The sequence below is a fragment of the Diprion similis genome, chromosome 7 (genome assembly GCF_021155765.1).
Source record: "Diprion similis isolate iyDipSimi1 chromosome 7, iyDipSimi1.1, whole genome shotgun sequence".
In the NCBI taxonomy this organism is placed as follows: domain Eukaryota; kingdom Metazoa; phylum Arthropoda; class Insecta; order Hymenoptera; family Diprionidae; genus Diprion; species Diprion similis.
In genome coordinates this window covers 1,836,770-1,856,477 of record NC_060111.1, presented here as the reverse complement: position 1 = coordinate 1,856,477, position 19,708 = coordinate 1,836,770, and the positions used below count along the sequence as shown (strand labels likewise).

Here is a 19,708-nt window from a genome sequence, read left to right as displayed (position 1 = left end):
TTCACTTTCACGTCAACGTTTGTCAGCCTACATGAGGTTATAAAAAAGAGAGGAAGACCAGAGAGAAAAAAAAAACGACGAAGAACTGTACACATGATCTAGTAGTTTTTTTTTTTTCTTTTTTTATTTAGTTTGCGTACAACGCTGTTGAAACAAATTTAACGCCGTGTGAAAAAAATTCAAATTAACGAACGAAGCAATGAATGAGAATGATTAAATAATCAATGCAGAAACGTTTCGGTAACACGTTAACTTTCGCTACTTTAACGGTGCGGGTTTTTTTTTTTTTTTCTACGCAATTTTTATAGTTTTTCACGTTCCGTTTTCATATTGCGACGGTTTAATTGCATTTACCTATATATAGGTGTAATATAAGTATGTTAAATATACTGGAAAAAATTACTCGCAGCGAAGCTGTCACACAATAAAGTATTTGTGTGATATGCAGTGTGTATGGACGTTAAAGGCGAGAATCGTGACTGCGTAAGGACGCCGACGTGGACTAGGTCAGTAACAACTGGCTGTCCAAAGAGAGGAAAAATAGAAGAGAAAAAAAGGTGGTCGAGCAAGCTAGGATACGAGCGCGTGTATATCTGTATACATACATACATACGTATACTCAACTCACCACTCGGCGAACAGGTAGATTCTACAACCGACTATAGGTATAGGTATATAGCCATGCAGATACAGGCACGGGGACAGACGCTGTAACACCGCAGATGATACAACTACGTCACCTGCTTTCAACGTGGCGAAGAGAAGCGATTTAAAGGGGGATAAGAGGGCAACCGCCTGCAGCTTGGGAAAAACATCGCGTTGCGTTGCGTCGTCGCCTTGGCTTACCTTTTCTGAAATTCCATTACACTCTTTCCACAACGTCACATACCTATAATATACGTTTCACCGTCGATACTCGCTTGACGTCACTCTCGCGTGGTTTTCTTTTTCATCCCTTTCTTTTTTTTATTATTATTATTAAATTTTGTTTCGTTTCTTTTTCTCTATTTTTCGCTAAGAATACGCGACAAGATTTTCCTCATAAATTTCAGCCATTGTTGATATTGAAAGCTATTATCTTTAAATCTTTACACACGCGTATAACATGTGTCTTGAATGGGTATCTCGTGATCTATATTCTTGATTTTCCCGAGCACGCGCAGATTGGTACCTCGATTATACCTACCCCGCGTTTTTCGCGAGAAGAAATGACGGTGAAGAGGAGGGCGGCTTAGGCAAGTGAGAGGAAAAACAGGACGGAGGGGTGCGTTAACCCCCGGTTCAACGAACCAGCTCGTATTATAGAGTGCCGGTCCGGGGTACGAAACTGGGATTACGTCATACCTACTCCCGGCGCGGCGTTACGGTTTTCATGTTACACACTATGTCATGTCGTAACAACAACCGTCGTAATTTCGACGATCATCCGCATCGTCGACGACGCTTCGTGGTCCTCAACTAATTTCGTTACGCATACTTATACGTATAACATGCATACATATGTATATATATATATATATACCTACTCGATTCCTACTAGATCGCTCTCATGCTGCAATGTGTATATATACATATGTAATATGTATATAGGATGCTATTTTCGTTTCCACCGGGAGTTGCATAGGTTGATGTAGGTGTGTATATATATATGTATATATATATAACCACGTCATTAAAGCCAGAGGTGTAATAGGTCGTCGACCTATACTCACCGCGGACGGATAGAATAGCGGGTATATCTACTTTGGTTTAGGAATCGGGTCGCGTCGCACCACTTGGGTTTATTATTGCGGTAGGTGCAGCAGCGCACGTCTCGATTAAATATCTATACCTATACGCGCTGTTTATACATACGTAAGGGTTGGATCAAACTTGCGATCCTCTTTGCCGTCAAAGAAGAATAAGAATAAGAAGAATAAGAATGCGAATGCATTTCCGATGAGAATAGAAATGAGGAGGGGATCGTACAGTATGCAATGTGGAATATTTATATAAACTTTGTTATACCCACGGAGTTATTATGCATATTCGCGAAACTTGCGTGTAGTTAATTAAACCTGCATTAAGTTAAATTTTAATAAAATTCTATACGTGACAAGAGTTCGCTGGGTAAAAGTAATCTTTTCATTATCTTCTTGTCAACTGAGAATCGTTATACATACATATATAGCGGGGAAAAAAAAATTCATCATTGAAATATGATAATAATTAGAGACACATTTGCATAATTATCATCTTCGAAAACAAAACGTACTTAAATAAATAGTCAAATCGTTTAAATCCCTCCACAAACACACACGCTCGAGATGAAGAAAATAATAACGCGCGAATTCTGTCATGGATTCCCCCCCCCCCCCCCTGCCCCCTCCCCAATCCTCTTTCTTCCCCTCTCCTTCTAGCTTTAAACACGCATACCTTTAACGTGTATAACGTGCATAGACTCTTCCACGCATCGCGCCCGGTTAATGCCCCCAACGGCGACGGTGACGGTGACGGTGACGGTGACGGTGACGGTGATGCAGGGACTAACGTCCGTAAGCTTGTGAGGAGGGCATAAGCGTGCCTTACTCTGGTCACCGTTACGCGGTTTTCCTCCTCCCCCCTCTCCTAATCTCTCTCTCTCTCTCTCTTTCGATCTCTTCCTCCCCTCTTCTCATTCTCCTTCGCAACTCCGCCGCCGCCGCCGCCGCCGCCTCGGCATAGCTGCTGGGGTCACTCACCCCGCGAGAGTTATCGAGCGACGTGCACTGACGATGAGGAGAATAAGAATTTGGATGCGATGCCCGTTGATGCTACGAACTAGATGTTATGCATTCTGCGAATTCTACTGACGACGCGGTGGCGGGGAGTTGCGATTTTTTTTTATTAGTTATTTTATTAATTATACCATATATATCCTCGATTGTTCAAACATCGGTTACATACGCAAAGTCGTTACGCTCCGATTTATGTTCAGATACGTTTTTCTCAGGTTTTTCCTGCATCCTTGCGGTGACAAATGCTGTCTTAATTTTATTACCAACAGTATAGATAACTGTATAATGTGGAAAAGTATAATGAATAAGAAGTAGGTAAGAGTGGAAGTTGAACTAACAGGGGGATAAAATAACGCGAGACGATGATAATCATTATACGATTGTAACAACGACAACGACAAGTGGGGGGGCAAAAATGAATTTAAAAAAAAAAAACAACACAACAACAACACAACAACACAATACTACCAGTACCACTACTACTCGTACTGCTATTGCCACTGTGCGCTAACTACTTATACCGAAGAGAGAAATTAAGTGTGTCAAGAAAATATATTATTGAAAATATAGTCGCGGTCGGTGCCCGCATACCCTATATTCCGATCCTCCCCCCTCCCTTCTCCCTCGCGAACCAGCGACTCGCGACGCCGATGCGAGAGATCGATGCCCTCGCCGTTGGTCCCCCGGGCGATCCCGGGGTTGGCGCCCTGCCGGTTGCTCACCCCTTATCCCCACCGTAATGGAAGTTTCTCGGTTCTCTTCGACGATGCGGCGGGCGAATACTCGGCGAGGCAACGGGACCACCAACGAGTGTATACGACAACCACCACCACCACCACCACCACCATCATCATCATCATCATCATCACGATTACCACACGACAACGATATATACGCGGGCTCGTCGAGCGTCGTTGAGGTAGGCGAGGTCGCTCGCGTCGTTCCCTGTGACGTCACACAGTCCTCGTAGTCATTCGTATAGGTTATACATTCTCCCCCAACCAGCAGCGGCTAGTTACACGGAGGAAGGAACGCGGTGCGCGGTATCAAGTGCGCGGTGTACCGTGCGCGCATGCGAATACGCCATGGCGTGGCAACCTACCTACCTACCTACCTACCTACCTACCTACCTACCTACCTATTTCATCTCTTACGTAAGTCCTCGAGAGGTCGTTGACCGATACCGAAACGCACTCACCGCCATTATCGTCCATGACAGCAGCAGCAGCAGCAGTCTATTTTCTCGTAACCCGTCGTCTTTGAAAGCGATGCAGATATTACCGGAACGACGATAGATGCAACTATGCACAGAGAAATTAGTCGAAATACTCTTTTTCCTTTACTTATTACAACAACATCTAGTGGAATCAGGACTACGACGATGCTCTGTTATTCCATATTCTTCCGTTTTTAGCTTTTCTCTCTATCTCTCTCTCTCTCTCTTCTATCCTCCGCCTTAACCGTCTGACTCTCGGTCACACCACGCGCCTGTAACAAGTACCTTACCTTACATACCTTATACTATACCTGCTTACGTGCATCGCGATCTCTCTCGAGCCTGCAGCCGTGTGTACAGGGCTATTTGCGTTCTTTCGTGGGCGGTGAAGGGAAGGGGGGGGGGGAGGAGGAATCCGTTAGTAGAACCGACGGTATATAACGAGCGCGAGAGAGACTGATCGCTGTGCTACCATGGGGGTGGGGGGGGAGGTCGAAGAGCTTTCGAGAAGGAGTGAGCGGAGTAGTGTGCTACAGGAGAACGAGGGCGCGTATAGCGGTTGAGAGAGAGAGAGAGAGCGCGAGAGAGGGGGAGGGAGAGGGAGAGGGAGAGGGAGAGAGAGACGGGCATGGGAACTCTCACTTTCGCGCTGTGAACCGCGGGTCAACGTCCGGGAATTGGGTCAGAGGGCCCCCACTTGCCTTCCCCACCCGGTTACTCTCGGCCAATGCGCCGCGGAGTGACTCCTATACGTGTAGTAGTTCTATGCGCCCGGAGCTTCTCTCCTATACTTTACTTTATAGAGAGAGGCAGAGCCAGTACGCAGTCGAGTCTCGTGACAAACGGTCGCTTTTCCGCGATATACTTACTCGAAATATACGTATATATAGATAAACCCCTTGTATTGTTTATATAAATATATATATATATATATATATATATATATCTTGTGATATATAGAGATTGGGGTTCGGTATAAAGACGCGGATTTTAAACAGTCTGTATCATCGTAATACGACGCGGTGTTTGAAATAAATATACGTGTCTCTTTAGTATATATATATATATATGTCACGAATGTTGTAACGTATATATAATATATGTGTGACGCGTCTAGATGGAAATAAATAAGCATTGTGAATGACATTTTTGTTAATCATCATTGTGCGTTTGTGATATACCTATACATCGGTTGGTATAGGTTGTAATAACGAAGGAGGATCTTTTTTGTTTTCTTCTGTATTATCCAGAAGAGGCGGGAGTGAGAGAGAGAGACACATATTCGTATCGTGACAATATTCTTTGTTTCAATAATCGTAATTTACGTATATATATATATATATATACATCGATAATGGAGCGAGTCTCCGAGGCTCGCGATAATTTCAATAACAGCAGCAAAGCAGATATCGTTTATCCTGGCTCTAACGACGAAGATAATAACAATGTCGTTGATTCAATGGAGTGCTTGTGCGAATGTGAGAATAATAATAACAACAGTATAAATAATAATGGTAATAAAACGTCGCTGACGATATCGGTGACGAATCGGCACCGTTCTTCCGAGTCTTCTTCTACTTTTTCGTCGTCTTCGTCGTCGTCATCCTCGGCGTCTTCCGATAGTGACGGACAAACTGACGAAGGTTTTTACGGTGATTCTTCGCAGGGTTTCTTCAGGCGCAGTATACAACAGAAAATACAGTACAGGCCGTGCACGAAAAATCAACAGTGCAGCATACTTCGCATCAACAGAAATCGCTGCCAGTATTGCAGGCTGAAGAAGTGCATCGCCGTTGGAATGAGCCGAGATGGTAAGCTGACACTTCTTTTTTTTACTCACACATTATTTATGTATTTAGATATGTATACCTATATGCATCGACACGTTGTTTGTACACAACAAAAATTTGGAAAGAGCACAAACAAACGATAGAAAGAAAAAAAAGATATATATTTAGAAATTCGTTATTTTCGTTAAAGTTAAATTGCTTTATAATTGTTTATATCGTAATGAATGAAATTTCGTCAGAGATGCGAGAGGCGATAGGTACGTGGGGAAATCGTTGTCCCGCGCCAACATCAACCTGTGTAACATCCATAATATGCGCGAGTTTGCCAATCGGGATAACGAATTCAAGGCGACTCGGGCTACTTGGCCAACGCGATATACATACTTGTAGTATTCTTTTTTCGTTTCTCAATATTTCCCTAAATTTTACTCTTCTTTTTATTATTTTTATCATTCTCCTTACTCTCCTCGCCGCCGCGGCAATCTAAGTCGAGGTCAACTAAGGTCTGCGAACCCGTGTTGTGCGCGCTCGGCTCGGGCGACTCGCGGCTCAATTCGAAAGTGGATCATACTGAAAATAGTACCGTTTGGAGGGGGTTGAAATACAGGCATCGCGGCGGTTCACACTCTATGTAGCAACAAAACGACCGACGAGATAGAGATAGACGACTAGCTAGAGACAGAGAGAGTGCCAGAGTGAGGGAGGGAGGGAGGGAGGGAGGGAAACCCCGCGGGAGTTTCGGGTGCTTCGGAACTGTTACGAAACCAACAAACCAACAAACCAATCAACCAACGCCTTAATTTTTCCTCTCTCTTCGCCCGAGACGATCGTACAAGAATGACTTTTCCTGCATTGTGTCGAGAGAGAGAGAGTAGAAAAAAAAAAAAAAAAAAATTTCACTCCTTGCGTATAACAATAGATAGGTTACGTGATAGGTAACTATATAATCAATGAATCGAAATTGGTACAGAGAATCAAACAGAGAAAGACAGTTCATGCCCCAGGGTAAGAAAGAAAGAAAGAAAAAGAGTGAGGGAAAGAGAGAAATATGGGGAAAAAGAAATGTCGCAATACAGGGGAAAGTGCCGTAACGGTGGCCGTAATCAACGATAGTTTATTTCTTCTTCTTCTTCTTCGAATATGGTCATCAGAGTTTTCACCACGTGTTGCGAGATTCTTTCTTGCAAATTTAGTTTCTCTCTTTCTCTCTCATCCATCCATCCATCCATACATACACTTTTCCACAATCGATCCAACATTTATAGATTACGTTATGCGTACAACATTGCCGGGATATAATATGCGGTGTCGGTTTTGCATTTAAAACACGCACACAAACACGTGTCTGTACGTCTGTCTGCATACTTAGATACCAATGCAATATAAATATAATAAGGATATATAAGGTTGTATACGTACAAGCGACGTCATAGTCGCTCCGCAAACGCGGGGTTAACGCTCTGCTCGCCTCTCCCTCCCTCCACCCCTCCACCCCCCCCTGCTCCCCCTTGATTGGACGGTACAGAAAGAGAGTACCGCTACAAAACACGGCGTCGCTTAGCGGTTACAGCTCCTCCCCCCCCCCACCGTCACCCCATTTTCTACCCTGGATCCCCCACCAGGTCGCATCGACGCGCGACTCGAGTCACCGTGATAGTCATCCCCACCGAAGAGGCTCGCTCCTCTCCTCAACTCCTCAACTTCTCCACTCCTCCGCTCCTCCACCACCACCACCACCGACACCAACACCCACCACCATCCACCACCAGGCGAGCGTCGCGACGCTCTCTCGCGCCGTATCGTGGCGCTCGTTTGACGTCGACGGCCGTATCGCGAACTCACCTTTCGCGATTTCTGGACGACGACGACACTGTCATCGTCCTAAAAGGAGTTTGAAAATTAAAAAATACGATGTTTGCTTGTTTTTCGTCTTATGACGTTATCGATAATAACTATCATTATAATAATAATAAGGATGATGATGAGTTTATTTATGAAATTGACGAGCAAATGACGCTGGTTTGTACGTTTCATGTCTTAAATTTCCAAAGAATGTTACGATGTTTGTACCAACGACTTTATAACATCTTCGTTTAATCGAGCTTAAACACGACTTTTCTATAACGCGAATAATAAATTCGACACGATGATCGTTACGTACGGGGGAATTTCTATAATTCGCGTAGGATGTTGGAAGGTCAGGAAGGTCAGGAGGGTCGGGAGTCTGCGCCTCGTATCGCACGGGTATTCGCGGGGAGGGTGGAATTGGCGAAGATACACACACAGTAGGTGGATGGGTGGATGGGTGGATGGGTGGATGGGTATGAACGTGGGTCGAAACGCCGCGCGCGGCTGTGTCTGAAACGAAGTTCAAGGCCGAAGGCTTAGCAAAGGCCACGATCGGGTGGCTGGTGGTGGGGGTCCTTCACGGATGAATAAGTGGGGGGCTGTTGAACGCGGCTCGCCGAGAGTCACGCAGTCGGCGATGATGCTGTCTGCCGTATGCACGTGCGTTCGTCTTCTATTAAATACTACGTTACAGGCGTAGGTTATCGTACCTTTTCAAACGACGACGACGACGACGACGACGATATTCTCAAGAAATTTTTAACACTGTCGCAGATTGTGGTTTTAATTACGCGCGACGAGTGAAGTTTCGATACATGGATTTAATTTTAAACATAAGATTATTATTATAAATTGTTGAAAGAAGAGGCTCTCGTTAATAGTGCGTGCTACGTTTACATTCGGAGTGGCTTTTACAAAGCAAAGTTTCAAGTTTTACGTATGTGGATAATTTTATCGTTTGATAAAGTTCAGCCGATTTTTTTGTACTTGATTGGTTGACGATCTTTTTTGTCTTTTTACTTCTGTTTTTTTTTTTTTTTTTTTAATTGTTATTATTCTCGTTTTATTCTTTTGAACGTGTCGTGGTAAAATTGATCGTTTGTTATACAAATTGACGAATTAAAATTGATAAAAATCATTATATACATCAATAACGAAATGATGAATCTTTCGGTTTGTTCAATAATAATTAATAAAGTGCAGTTTCGTCATACCAAAATGAATATAATAAAGTGCCGAGTTTCCGACTAAACGTTATACACATATATACACACACACATAAAGATATACATATAAATATATACATAGTGTATATAAAACGAGAAAATAGTGCGAAAAATTTTTTTACCGCTGTACAAGTTTGTTGGTTTTTCTTTCAACATTTGAGTGATATAAAACTGAAGTTGTGAAAAACGACGAAAAAAAAAACAAACAAACAAACAAACAAACAAACTAACTAAAACAAAAATCTTAACTCGTCATGGGAGACGAGCTACCGATACTGAAGGGTATCCTCAACGGGGTTGTAAATTATCACAATGCACGTAGGTTGATTGATGAAAAAGCCGGTGTTACGGTTTTTCCTTTCTTTCTTTCTTTCTTTCTTTCATTTATTGTTAATTTAATTTAATTTAATTTCATTTCATTTCACTTTACCCGCAACGAGGAACAAGGAGATAAATAATAATTTGGAACTCTAGTAGAAATGTTTGTCACTGTACACGTTGCACCACTTTCTATCGTCGAGAGTATATACAATACATACATACATAAATATATATATATATATATACACAGTATATCTCGCGAGACGAGGACGGTGTGTATATAGTTAGACACATGCAATGTAAGAGCCGAGCTGCGCACTTTCATCACAACCGTGTTGAGAAAGTGTGCCCAGCTCGGTTGCGACCGCTTTCCCTTCCGCGATCTGTGCAAGAGTCAGTCGCTACCGCGAATCGTTCGCCGCGTTTTGCTCTTTCTATGAAAATAACGAACTTTTATATATATATATATATTTATATATACACACATGAATTCATTGCATTGAACCCACCGACGTCGATGTGCTGTTTCAAAGACAATAAATCAATCCTCATTTCGATTATAGGTACATACATGAATCATAGATGATATATAGATGTATCTACACGTGACAAAAATTCGCAGACACTAAACGATACGTTTCGATCATTTTTCTGATTACAGCGGTTCGATTTGGCCGAGTACCTAAGCGGGAAAAGGCCAGGATACTCGCCGCCATGCAGCAGAGCTCGCACAGTCGTTCTCAGGAGAAGGCCGTCGCCGCCGAACTCGAGGACGACCAACGGCTACTCGCAACCGTCGTCAGGGCTCACCTCGACACCTGCGACTTCACCAGGGAAAAGGTCGCCCCGGTTTTGGCCAGGGCGAGGGAGACACCAAACTACACCGCCTGTCCGCCGACCCTGGTTAGTACGCTTTTCCAATTTATTATTCATTCATACATGCACACACACATGTATCGTACAAGAGAATGTATGTCTTACGGAATTAAATTTCGGACGACCCCGTCGCGTTATTCTATTGCACACCCGTAATTTTAACCATTTTTCCTTTTATTTTTATTTTTTTTTGTCACTCTGTAATACATTAAAAAATCGTTAAATAAAGTCAAAAATTTTAGCGAATCGGGAAGCTGCGTTCGGTAGTCCTTTAACCGCGGTGTTTAAACGTCGTCGACTTTGTGACAGACAGAACTGACAGAACTGGCTGTTGTTGCACGTCCTCGAGGCGAATGAGGAGAGGAGGAAGAGACCGTGTCTTGTCAGATATCCGATTCAAAGTCGCAGCTATTATACGGAGGTCGTCCGGTTTTGTTCCGTATCTTGGACGCAAGTGTGCACGTACCTTGTACGTTACGGTGCTGCGGCTGTACACGCCCTGCATTAATGTGCCGATGCCGATCCTGATGCTGATGCTGATGCTGATGCTGATGCGGCAATCGATCAGTGTTGACCAAGATTGCATTTGCACGTACCAATTGTGAAAAAACAAGCAGAGCCTCGCGTGCGAGATTTTGAAATCTTAAATCGTTTTGATTCTTTGAATATTTTTTTTTTTTTTTTATTCATGTCTATTCAATTCTGTGCTAGGAAATACCTTGGAATCGATCAAGAACGTGATTATTCGATGATTTTGAAAATTGAAAAATAAGGGGATTAAACATGGCGGTAGTTTAATGAATGTTGAATGATTACAATTTGTGTCGGTTCGAAGATCAGTCGGTCGGTTGAATATTTCCTCAACACGGTGCATATTTTAATTCATTGTGATTTATTCTCATCGAGTGAAAAGCCACCGATTAATGCAACGTTGCAGGGAAAATTTTGTAGCGCGAGAAAGTAGATAACCAGATATAGATCGTGGGCCCGATTTCCTAATACCTAAAACCCGGCGAATTCTTTCTTTTCCCCGATCAGATGTAGTACGTGTATATATCCGATGGATATAGTGAAATAGCGTTTGTTTTCTTCGCCTGTTTCAGGCATGCCCGTTGAACCCGAATCCTCAGCCGTTGACGGGTCAGCAGGAGTTGCTGCAAGATTTCTCGAAGAGGTTCTCGCCGGTCATCCGAGGCGTCGTAGAGTTCGCAAAACGTATACCCGGATTCAGTCTGTTGGCTCAGGACGACCAGGTAACGCTACTGAAGGCCGGAGTGTTCGAGGTGCTGCTCGTACGACTCGCTTGCATGTTCGACGCCCAGACGAACAGCATGATATGCCTTAACGGTCAGGTGCTGAAACGAGAGTCGATTCACAACAGCAGTAACGCCCGCTTTCTGATGGACTCGATGTTCGATTTTGCCGAGCGAGTGAACGCCTTGCGGTTATCCGACGCCGAGTTGGGCCTCTTCTGCTCGGTAGTCGTCATAGCCGCCGACAGGCCAGGTCTGAGAAATACCGACCTGATCGAGCGCATGCACAACAAATTGCGCAGCGCGCTCCAGGCTGTATTGGCCCAGAACCATCCCCAGCAGCCGGATATTCTGAGGGAACTGTTGAAGAAGATACCCGATCTACGTACGCTGAACACCCTACACTCCGAGAAACTTCTGGCGTTCAAAATGACCGAACAACAACAGCAGCTCCAGGCTCAACAGCAGCAGCAACAACAACAACAGCAACAACACTGGTCGATGGAAGAAACGCCGACCGCTTCCTGGGGATCCACCTCCGACGCGACCCTCGACGAACCCGTTAAGAGTCCGCTCAGCAGTGTGTCCAGCACGGAGAGCACCTGCAGCGGTGAAGTCGCCTCGTTGACGGAGTATCATCACTCGTCCGTAGCGTCGAGCGGTCTTCACGTCTCTAGCGCTCCGCTTCTGGCGGCAACGCTTGCCGGTGGTCTTTGCCCCCATAGAAGAAGGGCGAACTCGGGATCGACGAGCTCCGGCGACGACGAGCTACATCGTGGATCGTTGACGAAGACGCCGCAACCACCACAGTGTCCGAGGTTTAGGAAGCTCGACTCGCCGAGTGACAGCGGGATCGAATCGGGAACAGAGAAGGCCGACAAACCTGTGAGCACCAGCACGGCGAGCAGTGCTCCCACTTCTGTATGCTCGAGCCCGAGGTCCGAGGACAAGGAGTTCGAGGACATGCCTGTACTCAAGAGGGCTCTTCAGGCGCCTCCGCTGCGCGACACGAACGCCCTGATAGACGAGGCGTACAAACCGCACAAGAAGTTCCGCGCCCTGAGACAGAAGGACAGCGCGGAGGCCGAGCCGGCCCAGCAGTCCCAGCTACACCTTCACCTGACCTCGTCTCCGGCCGTGGCAGCGACGACGACGACACACCACCACTCCACCTACACATCGTCGTTGTCGTCTTCGTCGTCGTCGTCTTCCGCGATCTCCCAGTGCCCGCAGAAGGCAAGCCTACTGAGCAGCACCCATTCCACATTGGCCAAGAGCCTGATGGAGGGACCAAGGATGACCGCCGAACAGCTCAAACGCACCGACATCATACACAACTACATAATGCGCGGCGACGTTAGTCCGGGTTCTCCGATACCCTCGCCCTCGCCGGCCGAACAGTGCGCGTCTACCACAACCGCAAGCTCGAGGTCATCCTCCGGCGGGCTTCTGCAGTGCGCGACTTCTTATTCCGCCTCAGGACGATGGCCGGCTACCACTTCCGTCATAACGACGACGACCGGGGCGCGGCATCACCACCACCATCACCTCCACCATCCTTCTCACCCTCACCCACACCCTCAACACCACAGTCACCAAATGCAGCAGCAGCAGCAGCAACAGCAGCAGCAGCACATGCAGCAGCAACAGCAGATGCACCATCAACAACAACAACAACAGCAGCAGCAGCAGCAACAGGGTGATTACTGCAACAACAGTGTTGTGCACATAGCGAGTAACGGTTCGGGAAGTGGCAACGGTATAAATAATTCGGCGGGATCTTGTTCGCCTCAGCGTAGCGGTTCGGTTTACAACACTACTAGCGGCAACGTGTGCGCGGCGAATAACAACGGCAGCAATAACAACAGCAACATCTCTTGCACGAGTACGAGTCCAAGGCCAAGCTCGACGACGGCCGTTTCAAACGCGGCTGCCGCTGCGGCAACGCTTGTGCTGTCCGGCTGTTCGAGCAACATGATGGAACTGCAGGTGGACATTGCCGATAGTCAACAGCCGTTAAATCTTTCGAAAAAGTCACCATCGCCGTCGCCAAGGCCGACAATTGTCAACGGTACGTGTAGTAGTAAAGCGTTGTCACTCGAGGCGTAGTTTTATTTTTGTTTTTCATTTTTTTTTTCATTTTTTTTTTTTTTTTCTTTATTCTAATTTTTCATCTTTTATCTCTCTCTCTCTCTCTCTCTCTCTCTCTCTCGCGGATGCGTTGTGCAAAAATATTGTAATATGGAAGCAACAAAACATGCATATGATTTATAGGTTTTCGTATTCGTTCATCGTTTTTATTCTTTCTCTTTTTCTCAAATATGCGTCTCTTTTTGTTTCTCGGTTTCTTGTTTCTTTTTTTTTTTTTTTTTTTTTAATTATTTTCCGTCTTCTTTTTTTTTTTTTTATATAATTTTTTCCGCCGATGCACCCCCGTTCTCCGATAATTCATCCGAAACATTTGATTTATTGATTTTTTACTTATTTTCTTCTTCCGTCAATACGAGATGACGATATGCTATCTTGTTGATATTTACGGAAGATTGACAGAGAGAGAATGTGGGGAACAAGGATAGAAACACATATTGAGAGATACGGAGACGTAGAGAGAGAAAGAGATTGATAAAGATAGAGAGAGAGAGAGAGAGAGAGAAAGTGAGAGAGAGATAGAGCGAGAGAGAGAGAGGGAGGGAAAGCTCACCCGCCGATTCTATGTAATTATATTATATTATATGCATACATTATGTAGTAAACAAACGAGGAATAAAAAAAAAAAAACGAAAAATCGCTGTGAAAGTGCCACCAGGACGCTATCCGTATAGCGCGTGACTAACCAAATAATTTATATTATTTAAATCAATGATAATAATACATTATTATTGTTATTGTTGTTGTTGTTGTTATTATTTTTTTTATTAATATTGTCATTATTACTACTACTACTACTATTATTACTATTATTATTATTATTATTATTATTATTATTATTATTATTCTTATTGTAGAGGAAAGAAGAAGAAAAAGAGAATAAGAAAAAATGACTTTTTCACACGCATAGGCGGTATATTCAATAGGTATAGATATGTGTATATTCGTATGTATACTGTTCGCATATAGCAATGCGTAATTTTCCTGCATACCTCTGCATATACGCATGTGCGTGTACATTATATATGTATACGTATATAATTAATCATTTGACATCTCTATACATTTTTTTTTTCTTCCTCCTCTTTCTCTCTCTCTCTCTCTCACTCTCTCTTTTTTTTCTTCTTATTTATCCATTGTCACATACCTACTGTATAATTAGGGTGAGAATACGAATTCTGTTCATTAGAGACGATGCGAGAAAATAATCCGAGGAACGTGTGTGTGTGTGTGTGTGTGTGCGTAGGTAGAACGTGTTTCGTTAAAACTGAAGTGACGAGTAAATGATTAAAAGATTATGGAGAGTATAATGAAGAAAAATGAATAAATTAAAGAGAATAAAGAAGGAAAAAAAAAGGAAGAGAATTTTTTTTTTTTTTTTTTTAATAATCTACAGTGCCGAATTTTTTGTCACACTTCGCGTTATTCACGATGTGTAAAATTGAAGTAACAGACGTTTATTCAAATGCGTCGCATGAAAAGAAAAAAGGACACTTAACGTGCTGATTCGCAACGGCGCTTCTGATGTATCAAGTGTGAAGCATGATTAGAAAAAAAGAAAGAAAAAAAAGAAAAGAAAAAAAAAAACTGTGTGGAATGGAAGAATCGTTGATTAAATAAAGCAAGAACATTTAAAAAATGAAGGGAAAAATATCTGTAACGGACTATATATATACTTGATCTTGTTCGAGACTAAAGTTCTCCTTTCGGGGAAACTAACTGTCGTCGATAGTCGTCGTTGTTGTGTGTGGTGGCGAACCGGCGCACTTTTTCAAACTCGTCAAGTGTTACGGAGAAAGTGAATTTAAACGATTGAACAAATAAGAATGAAAATGATATGAAATAAAAATAATCTATTACATGTGATAATCATGGAAATCGCGCATATATTTGTACAGCCTCCACATCATTCATCGATATCATCTTACTCTATACATATAAATAAATGAATACAAATGAATATAAATATATAAATATATATATATATATATATAAATAAATATAAATATAAATATAAATATACTACATTATTAATTAATTATTAACTTTAGAGGAAGTAATCAATACTATCGTTACTCTTATTATTATTACTCGTATTATTATTGTCGTCGGATTGTAAACAATAATAACAACAACAACAAATTGCAACTGTTCTAGCGTACAGTCGATTATATATAAATATATATATATATAAACGACATAGTTGAGTAATTTAGTGTTTAATATTGATAATGTTTGTAAAAATAACGACGGCAATGATGATGTTGATTATAATAATGATAATGGTAAAATAAATGAATAATGATTATTATGATAATGGTAGTTGTAATCGTAATTGAAAAGTATCATCCCGTATGTTTATGATTTGCGTGTGTGTGTGCGTGTGTGTATGGAAAAAGTCGAAAGATCAATGAACAGCAGGAAGGAAGAAAAAGCTCAGACGTGCGCGGGGCAGGTTTTGAGAAATATATACATTCATTATGTATGTAATGATAATAATAATGATAACAATAACGATGATTATTAAAGAAGTTATACACGCGACTGAAGTGTGCTTCATTTCGCGTGTCGACATATATGTATATTCATATGTATAGATTATATATATTCGAAACGCGGATAATTACGTGAAAGCGAAACAGAAGTAAGATAAAAAATTAAACAAAGTATACAATTACACGTATACGTATATGTATGTGTATATTATATACAAGAGTTTTGCGAAGGTAGGGGAAATTCGGTGTAAAGTTTAAGGGTAAAGGTATAATCGATGGAAAAAAACGAAACAGAGAAAAAAGAAAAACAAATTTATAATAAATTTAGAAACGAGATGATGATGGTAAAGGTAAATAAAAAGAAAAACGAAAGAACGAAAAAGAAAAAGGTATTATGGTGAAAGTTACGAGAGAGTGTGATGAATTGCAAAGTTTTTAAATAAAAAATTTTTATTGCTGGGAAAGAACAAACACAAAAGATCGTATACCTCGTTACACCAGTTTGGAATTGTCGTAGCTTTTGCGCCACGTTTACGAGTGTGTGGTTTCCTGTGTCGATTTAGAGAAATATATTAGTGATGAAAAAAGAAACGAATGAAATTAGAGAGATGAAACGGAAAATAGGATGGAAATTTAATGAAAATATTCAATCGGAATATTCACGACAAGAAACAGGTTATTTATTTTAATGAAAAATTCACTCGCCTGTGTCAGAAATTTTTCATATATTTAAACGTAATACAACGCGAGGTATTCTTTAAAAAAAAAAAATTTACGACGAAAAGGAGAGGGTGAAAATAATATAAAAAAAAAAAAGGAAAACTTCGGAGAATCGACGCTAGATGAATGAAAATATTTTTTAAAAAACAAGTGAGAAATTTTCGTGTAATATTGTATAGGTAGTAATATCGAGTATAATATATCCCGGGAAAAGAGAGAAGATAGAATAGACTCGTAATAATATCGATAATATACGATATACATATATATGTGTATATATACTAGACGTGCGTACAGGAAAAAGAAATCAATGATTGTTGTACATAGTATATTATTAAGATCCTCAATCACCCCCCCCCCCCCCCCCTCATGTAGTTCTTATAGGAAGAGTAAAGGAAGAAGTGCGGTGAAGAAAAGAGTGAAAAAAAAAAAAAAAATAGAGACGCTCGCTCCCCTTTTCATCCTCCCAGCATGCATTGAATATCATAAACAGAAAAAAAGGGAGAAATTAATCGATAGAAAAGCACCAATGATCAAGCAAAAACACAATCAATTATCCCAGCCTAGCGAGGAATGAATTCTCGCAATAAATTGACAAGCTCAGTCTTGTTTTTCTTAGCCTCCCCCCCCCCCCCCCTGCCCCATCGTCATCCTTGTAATCGAATTATGCACTAATCATTATACACATACTCACATACACACATATATATATATTATATATATATATATTATACATGTACATAGTAGATTTTCGTAACAAAAAAAAAGTAAGGAAAAAACGTAAAAAAAAACAACAAAAAAACTTAAAAAAAAAGAAAAAAAACAAACCCCAACAAGAATCGTCATTATTCCCGTATCTTTTGGAACTTGTATTATTCATGATTCCATATTGATGATTATAACTTATATGTCGCATATTGCGATTGACGATGTTGAATTAATCTTGTGTATAATTATTGCGTGTATTATAGATAGTAAAGGAAACTTGACTGGAATGAAAAATAATGAAAAATAAAAAAATAATCATGAAAATTTCATCGGTAATTGGTCGTTGTAGAGATACACCATCGTTTTACCCACACAGGGGCACAATTTCCATCCCTTTTCCCCCAGTATCAGTTCTACAAAGTCTATGTATAGCGTTCTACATATAGTATAATATGTAATGCGCATATGTAAACTATATTATACACATATTAATGATCATTATATAATAGTGAGTGGTGATGATGATGATAATGATAATGATGATGATGATGATACGTGAAGTAAATATGGAATATTATACATATATTATTTGTTTATCCGTGCGGTGATGAGAGATGAAAAGCAGTGGATAAAGAAAGAGGAAAGGAAAGATCACTTGAACGTTTGTCGTGTTCGATTTTTTATTTTTTCTGTTTCGATTTCTTTTTCTAAGTACATAGTATAATTTATCAATTTCCTTCTCCTTCGTTATAATATTAACGAAAGGAAAGATCAACCAGTAAGATACCTGTTATTGTTATGTTGTTACTATTATTATTATTATTGTAATATAGAACTGAAATTTTGTCCCGCCCCCGCATTTGCCCAGTGAGCAGCAGCACTTCATATTTTGTACGCTTGGGAGTTGTGAGGTCGTCTGAATAAACATTGTCTGGTGAATTATAAATATAATACGTCTGTGTCATTTTTTTCTACGAATTATAGTACAATTATGTCTTTCCTTTGTAAGATGAAACCAATTTTCCCGTCGCCTCCTATTCCTACTCATCGTTATTTTTTTATAAACGTTGAGTAGCGTGCGTATTATAAGCTCTAGAATAAGTGTGAAATTGAATTCAAACCGAAAGAGAAGTAACAAGAAGAAAAAGAAAAAGAAGAAGAAGAAGAAGGGTGTAGATACATGACTTTTCGAGGATATCTGGTCGTAAGGTAAGTGTGAAAACATCGATTTAAATCGAACACAAATTCAAACCGTCAACCGACAATAGCTGCGTCGTCTTTTGTTTACGCAGCGCCCTTCAGAGTTTAGTCCGTCCGAAGTTGGCGTCGAGTGCGGAACGCCGAACGAACGAATGCCGGCAGCGTTAGTAGCGTCTCGAATGTTCCGAGATGCGAATTGAGTTTAATACATACGAGGAACTCGTCGATGTCGGTTCGACGAACGATAAGCTCGTCAATTCAATAAAGGCTGCAGTAAGCGCTGGTGAGTCACTCTACGTTGTTTCAATTTGCAAATCGGGACGCCGGTCGCGATGATGATGATGATGATGATGATCGTCGTGTCGTGTCGTGTGACTCACGGCCAACTTCGCAGCGATCCGGCGCGTCGCGTCGCGTCGCGTCGTCTCATGCCCTCGGAATTTTTACGCCGTATACGCCGCGGTCAAATTTTCACTGCCGATAATTATTCTCCTCCGATCTCTAACCTCAACGACTTCCGGTCATCCCGTTATCGCCTTGCTTGTGTCGCGTTGATTCAACTTACGCGAGGTCAGGCATCTTTCAAGCCTCCAGTCTGTGATGATTACGAAAAAACGCGGCTTCTTCGGAGTTTAGTGTTCTTAGTTATCAGTGCCTGGATGTGTCTGGATGTGTCTGGATGTGCCTGGATTTCGTCGAGGATGCAGATGCAGAAAGAGCCTGTGAGACACACCGAACTGAGTAAGTTTGATGATCGATTTATTATTCGCTTAACTGTGTTTAAGCCTCTTTGTTCTCCCGAGCATTGCTCCAATTTTTCTAACCTAATTACTTGCGCCTGCACACTGCACACTTCAGAGTGATTAGAAACAGCTCAATGCTGCACGGATAATCTCTGTAACGAGAATAGGAAGATACGGAAAAACGGAATGAAGGTGTAGGCTGGTAGGAAAAACGCGTTCGTTCATGTCTCTGCGCCTCCATTTTCATTCACGAATCTTGCAGAGCTTAAGTTCGTTGCAGCTGTGCGAAACACGTGCAGAGAATCGTTATGTTATGCATAGGTACGTACCTACATTATGATGGTCGATTTACTGCCTTCTTTTCTTTAGGGGTTCTCGTCATTTTATATATATCGCGAATTACAAAGC

The 19,708-nt window shown here is 41.7% G+C and overlaps 1 protein-coding gene and 1 long non-coding RNA gene across 4 annotated transcripts in view; one reads left to right on the top strand and one right to left on the bottom strand.

The window, feature by feature from the left end:
- Window positions 1-13,395, top strand: part of LOC124407995 (nuclear hormone receptor E75-like) — a 118,241-nt gene extending 104,846 nt beyond the window's left edge. For 2 of the 3 annotated variants that reach the window (XM_046884631.1, XM_046884632.1), the window contains exons 3-6: window positions 5,639-5,783; window positions 9,819-10,060; window positions 11,137-12,923; window positions 12,970-13,160. In XM_046884631.1, the coding sequence (XP_046740587.1) occupies window positions 5,639-5,783; window positions 9,819-10,060; window positions 11,137-12,923; window positions 12,970-13,018 (2,223 nt within the window). In that variant the 3' untranslated portion in view covers window positions 13,019-13,160. Of the gene's footprint in view, window positions 1-5,638; window positions 5,784-9,818; window positions 10,061-11,136 lie in introns of all 3 variants that reach the window. The other variant, XM_046884629.1, reaches the window with a different exon arrangement.
- An 842-nt stretch (window positions 13,396-14,237) lies between these two features.
- On the bottom strand, window positions 14,238-18,330 carry LOC124407996. The gene is made up of 3 exons (XR_006929379.1): window positions 18,166-18,330; window positions 14,489-14,490; window positions 14,238-14,281 (listed from the first exon to the last, which is right to left on the bottom strand). It is a non-coding gene; the product is annotated as an uncharacterized LOC124407996 (long non-coding RNA).
- Window positions 18,331-19,708: the final 1,378 nt, after the last annotated feature.